Source organism: Nannobrachium achirus, assembly GCF_963921795.1.
Source record: "Nannobrachium achirus genome assembly, chromosome: 22".
Lineage (NCBI taxonomy): Eukaryota > Metazoa > Chordata > Actinopteri > Myctophiformes > Myctophidae > Nannobrachium > Nannobrachium achirus.
The window spans coordinates 13,788,562-13,798,353 of record NC_137829.1 but is presented as its reverse complement, the minus strand read 5'-3'; the positions used below and the strand labels follow the sequence as shown (position 1 = coordinate 13,798,353).

General features: G+C 40.9%; 1 protein-coding gene across 1 annotated transcript; it reads left to right on the top strand.

The window, feature by feature from the left end:
- Positions 1 to 4,450: 4,450 nt before the first annotated feature.
- LOC308308015 (ATP-dependent RNA helicase DDX39A-like) lies at positions 4,451 to 5,737 on the top strand (the record flags this gene model as incomplete). Its single annotated transcript, XM_080753371.1, has 1 exon — positions 4,451 to 5,737. The coding sequence occupies one exon, from the start codon at positions 4,451 to 4,453 to the stop codon at positions 5,735 to 5,737; it is 1,287 nt and encodes a 428-aa protein (XP_080609497.1).
- Between the last annotated feature and the right edge of the window lie 4,055 nt (positions 5,738 to 9,792).

Sequence of the window (9,792 nt, the reverse complement as noted above, 5' to 3'; positions counted from 1 at the left end):
AACTGCCGAAATGCTGCCACTGACCTCTTGGAGGCACTAGACCAGTGTGGTGAGATGGAACTGTTCAACAATTGGAAACTCAAGGTATATGAGCGTCTTAGAAACAGTTTGAAAATAAGTAAAACTGCAATTGCACTTGATTATTTATTTCTGTATATTATTCCTTATATTCTTTATTTCTCTTAAAATGCCTTTGCATATCTTCTGTAGCACTTTGAATACTTTTGTGTATATTGTGTAGAAACAAACTTGCTTTGCCAAGGAAACTAAAGAGTAATTTTCAAGTCCCATGTCCATTTGATCTTGAAGTTGTATGTTTTTAATTCTAGTTCCCATCTGAGTTGGTCCAGAAAATGGATGGTAAGAAGAAGGCCTACCCTGAGAACTCATTTGGATTGCTGCGCTTCATACGCAATCTCCATGAGCACTAGTAAGTTGACAACACAAAGAAGTCAGTCCTGTTAGTAGAGGTCCTGGCTAAGATATGTATGCACTATTCGGCCGAATATTTTCGGTGGCCGAATATTCGGTGCATCCAGAATAATATTGTTCAAATTCTATACTGTATATCTTCGACTAGTTAGTATTGTATTTTATGCAGGACATTGTTGCACATGCATACTGGCTGTAGCAGTGTAATTAGGAATACAATTAGGAATAAGATTACATCTGTAAGATACATATCTTAGCCAGGTCCGATAAATCAACGTATTTATTGCGACCTAAGGTCGCAGTTTACCATGTGAAATGTCACAGCTTGTCTCTGTGAAGCTGTGTGTGTACACATTTTTACAGTCTATGGGTTGGTTCCCTTGACACATCACTGTGACATCACAGGTGATATCACAGGTGACATCACCTATGTAAAAGTCCATATATGGGTATTCCCCAAAATCCCTCTTATCTACTAAGTTTAGTTTATCTACTAAGTTTTCACACCGCTGGCAAGTGGCCAACAGTTGCCAGCAATATGACATTCAGGATCTCATGAATGCAATACAAAGGCGCAATGTATTGAAGCTTCTGTTCTCAAACAGAAAGTCTCAACCATTTATTGAAACCTTTACATACTCAAGTAAAGTAAAAGTAATCAGAAATTGTACTTAAGTACAGTACAGTACAGTAAATGTTCTTAATTTACACCACTGCAGAATTGTGACTTCTGGCTTAATTTCTCTGCAGCGATGACGATGAGGATGCAGCTGACATTGACCTGATGAAGATGTTTCCTGCTCTGTTCGGGTGTGTTTACAAGTTTGCCCAAGATCAAGGCTGGAACTCAACGACCACCCTGAAGAAAATGTGTCTGAAAGAAGACGTGGGCAACAGTGCTGTGTGCACGTCCACACCCCCTAAACAACCCAGTGTCAGTCTACCAGTGCAAGAATCTGGACTTAAAGACCCTGAAGAGACTGGTTCTCAAAGTGGGGTCCTTAAGGAGGTTCCTTGAGGGAATTCCAGGGCATCCTGAGCATCATTTGTTAATTTAGCATAAAAAAATAGAATCTGCTATTTTGGAGAATCTCAGAAATCTCAGAAAATGTTGAAAGTAGAAGTTATTTGTAATAATCTCTCATACCTCTATACTCCACTGCACCTCAGAGGCGAATATTTAACTTTTTACTCCACTACAATTATTTGCAAACTTTACTTACAATTTACTTATATTATTATTAAAATACATATATTAACCATTTAACCAATTTGGAAAACTAAGAGAAAATAAAAATAAGATAAAATGGGACATAGGCCTACTGCATTGCTATTATTATATTTGTAATTTGAGTACATTTTGATGCAAATACTTTTGTTTCTCAAGTGAAAAGCTGAGTGTTTCTACTTTTACTTCCGGATATCTGTAAAAAGGGAGCTACATTTAGTTTCTTAGCGATTGTTCTATTGATTATTGAGTACCTATTGGGTTAATTGAATGATCAATTAGTATGTTCTTTTTGCCAGACCCATGAAATGGGTAGGCCTACATAAGCAAATGTCGGTCTGTCCGGGTTTTCTATATAAAGGGTATATATGATGATGACATGATGATGACATGCCTACAAAAGGCATGATGTCATAAATGATGATGACAGACAGGGGGTCTGGCACAACCAGGTTGACCTGGTCTAGTTATAAAATATGTTTTATATCAATAAATCAATATTAAAAAAACGAATTGACAATGACATTTCTATTTATTTATTATATAATAGATTAAATTGATTAGTCTGAATAAGTGTTACTGCTCGCCTTTATGGTCCATTGATATTATTTAACATCTTAAACCCTTGGCCCCCACCTTTTTTCCCTCCACACCAAATCTCTTCTCCAAAAAGTTGAATCACAACAACACAACGCAATGAGAGCTTGTAGATCTCCTCTTTCTGCCAGATTATTACAAAGTTCCCAGAATAGGGACCTTAGGGTTTAAAAGTGGTAAAAAGCTGACATATGGAGATACAAGGTTTTAGACTAATACTAAAATAACACTGAGGATTTTACAGTGTACATTGTGATCCCAGGGATAAAAATGGGGGGTCTGTAGTCTGATGCATATATCAAACTGGGGGTCCTTGATATGAAGAATAAGGTTGAAAATCACATCTACTGAATGTCCAAAGTCTCAAACAGAAGCAGTTTTCATTTTTCTACATTGTCTCTAATAACAGAGCAGTAAGACTTCCCACCTGATGGTTATGTAATAAAATATCTGATAAGAAATAGCTATATTCTGTCAGCTCTAATGTTTTTCCTACTTTCTGCAATAGAATCCAAGAATTATGCACCAGAATGTGCCCAAACATGGATATGCCTACATGCGTACATCACGGTACTGACATCATACTAATCTGCCTTTATTAAGGATGCGTTCTGAAATGCTCACTTACAATTTATGCCAATTTCAAAGTATTTTTGTTGGTTTCATTGTCTGCTCAGATGTAGCATAATTTACGAACATTCATACTAGATACATACTCATTCATTAGAGATGCCATGTTCCATCCACTCAACTCAATACATGCTTGTCCGGAGTTGGATCGTGGAGGTAAAAGTCCGGACTTCCCTTTCCTGGGTCACGTTCCTAGCCGTTTAGGGATCCCGAGGTGTTCCAGGCGTTCCCTAACCCTGTTCTGCCATGAGGCCTCCTCCCAGCAGGACGAGACCCTCCCACGTAAAGGAGGAGCAGCTCTACTGCCAGTCTTCTACCCTCTCCCTAAGGAAGATGCCAGCCACCCATCTGAGAACTCATGTCTGCAATCTTTTTCATTTCATGACCATAGGTGGGAGTATAGGAACGAAGATTGACCGTTTGAGATTTGCCTTCGGGCTCGCTCTGCTCTCTGTCTCTTACTCAGCCCCACTGATTGGTTGAAACTCTTGCACAGTATGAAGTGTCCCGTGCCTGAACTCTCTATTAGATATATAGACTGGCCTCCAAGTACTACGATAATGGTTACTGACAACAGGTGTCCAAGTTATCTCCTCCAGGCCAAAGGCAATGAGGAAGATGATGTTTTCACCCGTGTGTGTGACTGACTGTCTGTCTGTCTGTCTGTCTGTGGCTAATCTCACAAACCACTGGGCAGAGCGCCACCTAATTCATTGTGCAGAATGTAGGCCAAGGAAGTAAATCCCCAAATATAATTTATTTCCACAATAAGAATTAACTAGAAAAGCAGTTCCTGCAGAAACTGCATGGGCTCGCTGAAAACATGCACACGTATATAATATAATGTACAGTAGAAAATGTACACATCCCTCTGTAGGGACTTTAGATTCAGCCCAAGCCCAAGCAGTAATATAAATGGAAAGACAGAATTCATTTCCCAGTGGATTCCTACCTGTGTGTGTGTGTGTGTGTGTGTGTGTGTGTGTGTGTGTGTGTGTGTGTGTGTGTGTGTGTGTTTCAGATCTCAAAAATTATAAAAGATGTAAAAAGAAATGTACAAGTCGAACCTAAACAAGTTGAAATTTGAACGAAATTCCAATAAGAATGTGGAAGTAGTAGGACGCTAAAAAAAGTCCTCTCAATCATAATCAGATCCACAGACTTCCAAATATGGAGTCCCACACTGAAATGATCAATATGAAGCCATGACATCAGAGATTTTCTGGAGTATCTCAGTACAATGGAAACAAGCCCTTAATCAATCAATCAATCAATCAATCAATCAATCAAATCTTCGATCCTATTTGTGGCTGGACAGTGGGTGTCACAAACATAACATGGCCATATATGGAGACTATTCTGGTGCTCGGACAGCCCTTGCTGTTGTCACTGACAGACTTTGTGACATCACAAGCTCACATTGTGTTTGTTCAGCTGTGCCAATATAAGTGATGACGTGCTTATAAGAACACCATCAAGTCGAGAGTTCATCTGAGTTAGTGTCACAGAGTTAGATACAGCAAAGACGGACATCCATTGAGAGACATAGCGGCACAATACAAAATGGTTGACAATGATGTGGAAGTGCTGTTAGACTTCGAAGAAGATGAGGACCTGCCTCAGGTCTCCGCCGCAGGCCGCGCCACCCCAGCCGGAAAGGAGAAAGTGAAGGGGTCCTATGCCTCTATCCACAGCTCCAGCTTCAAGGACTTCCTGCTCAAAGCCGAGCTGCTCCGCGCCATCAATGACTGCGGTTTCGAGCATCCTTCCGAGGTTCAGCACGACTGCATCCCCCAGGCCATTCTGGGCGTTGACATCCTGTGCCAAGCCAAGTCCGGTATGGGAAAGACAGCTGTGTTTGTGCTGGCTACGCTGCAGCAGATTGCGCCAACTGATGGACAGGTGTCGGTCTTGGTCATGTGCCACACGCGGGAGTTGGCCTTCCAGATCAACAAGGAGTACGAGCGTTTCTCCAAGTACATGTCCAACGTGAAGACGGGCGTGTTCTTCGGCGGCATGCCCATCAAGAAGGACGAGGAGACGCTGAAGAAGAACTGTCCCCACATCGTGGTGGGAACGCCGGGTCGCATCCTGGTGCTCATCCGCAACAAGACCCTCAACCTGAAGAACATCAAACACTTTGTCCTGGACGAGTGCGACAAGATGCTGGAGCAGCTGGACATGAGGCGCGACGTCCAGGACATCTTCAAGCTCACGCCCCACGAGAAGCAGTGCATGATGTTCAGCGCCACGCTGAGCAAAGAGATCCGACCCGTCTGCCGAAAGTTCATGCAGGAGCCACTGGAGGTGTTTGTGAACGACGAGACCAAGCTGACGCTCCACGGCCTGCAGCAGTACTACTGCAAGGTGCTGGACAAGGAGAAGAACAAGAAGCTGTGTGAGCTGCTTGACGCCCTGGAGTTCAACCAGGTCGTGATCTTTGTCAAGTCCATCCAGCGATGCGTGGCGTTGTCCAAGCTTATGGTGGACCAGAATTTCCCTGCCATATCCATCCACAAGGGAATGGCTCAGGAGGAGAGGCTGGCCCGCTATCAGCAGTTCAAGGACTTCCAGAGCCGGATCCTGGTGGCCACCAACCTCTTCGGCAGAGGGATGGATATCGAGCGGGTCAATATCGTCTTCAACTACGACATGCCAGAAGATTCCGACAACTATCTGCACAGAGTGGCCCGTGCTGGTCGGTTCGGTACCAAAGGTCTGGCCATCACCTTTGTGTCAGACGAGAATGACACCAAGATTTTGAATGATGTCCAGGAACGCTTTGTGGTTAATGTACCCGAACTTCCAGAAGAGATTGACATCTCCACCTACCTTCAGAAGTCCAGATGAGTAGTCAGTCCTTTAGCTTTTTATTTTAATTCTAAGCCTTTTTGGGGGGTTAGGGGGTGTGGTGGAGGGTTGTAAAGTTTTAGAATTTATACAAAACCTTTTTATAAGACAGCAAAAAGTCATCTGAACATGACATCTGAGACGGGTCTAAAGCTGCCAAAATAAATACTTTTTGATGGAGCAAAGGTGACAATGGTCACACCAATGCCACCTTTGCCCCATCAAAAAGTATTTATTTTGGTAGTTTTAGACCCGTCTGAGATGCCATGTTCAGATGACTTTTTGCTGTGGACATGGAAGGCAGCTATTTCCATTTTATGATCATTATTACTTGGACATGATCATGTATCAAAAAGAGTGCACTTGAAAAGTGTTAGTGTTATAAAGGTTTAGGCTGAGTGGGTGATGTGGATTCACGTCCTTCAGTGTCTAATACAGTCCCAGAACAGTCCCAACTGAAGTTGCGTCCAGGACAACTAAACAGTCAAGTGAAGGGTAATGTCTGACTACAGTAACTTTACAACCATGAGAGGGCCTTATCCTTACAGCTGGTCCTATCTCCGCTCTGTTTAACCAATAAGAGACCCGCAAAGACAATGTCCTATGTCAGAACATGGGTAGCCGCTCCAACGACAACCCATCTGCACAAAGATCGACACCACACGTAATGCAAACATAAGCTCTTGGAAAAGAGGATGTAACTGATTTTTTTTTTTTTTTACTATAATAATTGTCTTTGCACAAATATAATATTGTACAGCACAATGCCTTTGTTAGGATCTTGAAACACTGGGGGTTTAGCCCAGCCCATAACTCATTTTCACTCGATTCGGGGGCCTCCAGCGGGCCATGGACAAGGTCAGAGAGAGAAGGATGAGGCTTGCAGCAGGGCTACATTGTCTGCCGAGATAACAACACTGCAGAGCTCCAGGCCCTGATGCTGGATAGGTAGGAGATTGGAGGGCAGTGATCCTGTGTTGGTGCTGGCTAGTCCGCACCCTCGCATTGCAGATTATAACAAATATAAGATGTGAACCAAAAGGAGTCTTGTGTGTAGTCTAGCTTTCACAAACATGACATTAAAATAAACTAAATGAGTGCAGATTCTGATACAATTTATTCTTTTCCCTAGCTTTTTTGTCAGAAGCAAAAGCAGAATCAAGGGAAAGTATTGTAAGACGGGGTCCAGTGATGGCATGGGCTCCCATGTGGACCTTTGACATCATGCTGATGATGCCCAAATATGGAGAAGATGTAGGTGGGACATTCTGCATCATTGAATTTGTCATGATTAATGAGGCGTTATGTTACTAACTCTCTGAGAATTAGCTAGCTAGTTAGCTCTCTAAGAGCCATGCTGAGTGCACTCAGCTTTTCAAATTGATTTCCGGTGTGTCGATGATTATTGATCATCAAGAATTATAGGCGTTAGTCCTGATCCAAGGCCAATTAACTTTATAACAACATTTAAGATAAATATTTCAAAAAGTGTAAGAAACGATATGTGTGGTGGTATTAAACTGTCCTACTGACAAAAGACATTTGACGCCAATGCGTCCAGCATTTTGTGAGATGGCTCCAGACAAACAGAACAGACAGAGACAGACCCTCTTATAGACAGCTGTTCTAGTCTGTCTGTCACAGCCCTCATCTCTATTTTCTCCTGCTTATATACAGTAAAACAAAAAAACAAAAAAAAAATCATTTTTCTGATGTGATGTTTAAATACCGGTACATGTTTATCCATTTGTACATACTGGTGAGAATTGAATTTAAAAAAAAGTTTGTGTGATTTACCTTTATCTACATAAAAAAATATGGTTATGGTTAGTTATTTTATTTATTTTAGTAATCATTTGTTTACACTGTATTTTTGTTTTATTGTCCTGTACATGAACGATTCTACAAACCATCGTGTCTCTAATTTAATTATCACATAGTCATTGCCTTCCATTTCACTGTTTTTCACCTGTAAGTGATTTGAGCTACTGTACATTTATGCTTATTGCACGCAGACCGACAGACACACACACACACACACACACACACACACACACACACACACACACACACACACACACACACACACACACACACACACACACACACACACACACCTCTTTTTGTATTATTAAATAAATAAAAAACAAGACGGTTAAATAAAATAGTGAAAATAGTGACATAAGAGCTGGTATCTTTGAAGGGAAAAACATGAAACATTGGAGGTACAGTAGTAATCTTAACAAAAGTGTACTTTGAATAAATATACAGTGCACACTTTTACATCTCACGGCATAGGGAGAAATTACACTAAAGACACAAATAATGGGTCTATTTCTATGGAGTGTTGCTGAAGGAAGGAAAGATGTTTTATACTTTGACAATTTTAATTTTAACTTTTTTTTAACAATAGGAGTCAATGGGTCTAGGATCCTCTTTCAGAATTAATGAAAAGTGGTCGAATCGCCCTGAAACCTTGTCCAAAAATGGGATCATATGTCACAGATATGTCAGACGATTATTGGACTGGCCACACAAAGTCTCAGATCAACATTATTTGACCCTGTCTTGTTTTCTTCTAAATTAAATTAAACCCTAAATTTTAATAAAAGAGGACCCGAGTTGCAACTGTATGCTTTTTGTCTTTGTCTACACCAAATCTATGCAACATAATTAGCCCACTCAGTACAAGCTCAGTATTAGATCTGCTATTTTTGGTTAATGTCCCCCCCAGAATATAGATTCAACTGGTTAAATGTGACACTTACTATTTCCAGTAGGATGAGAGAGTAAACATTTACCTCCAGAGATTCTCCAAAAGGCAAGGTACGGTCCTCAGTGTTTTTTGTTTGTTTTTTTAACAGAGTTTTTCTCAGAGTTACAACAGGGGGGGATTGTCTTTGTGCGATAGGAACATTTTCACTCTCTCTTTTTTTTTACATTAATCATTGAAGCCTAGTATTCCTATTTTGAGGGGAACATTCGCTGAAAATATAACAGATCTAAAAGCTGACAACGCCTCACACTGCGACACATTGTCAGCTTGTATATCGTCTTGTTTCGGTAAAGAGGTTTAGTGCAGAGTGAAAAAAGAGCAGACCAAGTACAGAGTAAAAGGTGTCAAGTGTAGCCTACTAAGTAATAAAGGTTTAACATGAATACAACCTTTCCCTCCTTTGTTTTCCTCTTTTTTTTCTCTAAGTGTGTGTGTGGCCTTGGACATCCACCCAATGTCTGATGGTACTGCTAACCCTAACCCTAACCCACACACACACACACACACACACACACACACACACACACACACACACACACACACACACACACACACACACACACACACACACACACACACACACACACACACACACACACAAATGATACAACATACAATGATGCCTACATCATTTCCGCCAGGCTAGGCTCTTGCTGTTAGTTAGTACGAGAGGTCAGTCTTAGCCAATCAGGATGAAATATGAGGATTGGACAGATTCGCCTTGATCAAATGACTATAGAGATACACCATGCCAACTTTGATGAGGCAGTATTGTGTTGTTCTAAAATAGTTTTTTTTTTCAATTTCTGAAGTTTTGGACATACCTAATGTTTGTTAAAAAAGAACACATTATTATTCCATTTTCATGTGCTCCTCCGAGACAAATTTCTCTGTATACTGATTGCTGACAGGAATGATGGTTTAGATGTGATGCCCGACCTTGAAAAAACATGTCCAAACGTTTCCATAAAGTGCATAATACTGTAAAAGGGTTTATTTTCTTTTTCGACCAAAGCTGTCCGTCACTCTCAGGATAGAAAATATGATGTCAAAATAACAGTACACAACCACTTGATCACACTCAGAGAGAAGAGTTAAAACTGTTGGCTTATTCTTTCAATCAGCAACTCTAGTGACGTAATTGAACAGCAGATATCAAACATGTCCCTTGCAATGACAGTAAGCCTCTCTGTCATTTCTTCTTGCAAAAATGACACAAATAAATCTGGTCATTTATGTATGATGTCTAGTTCAAAAGTTATGTTGAACTACTGTATCT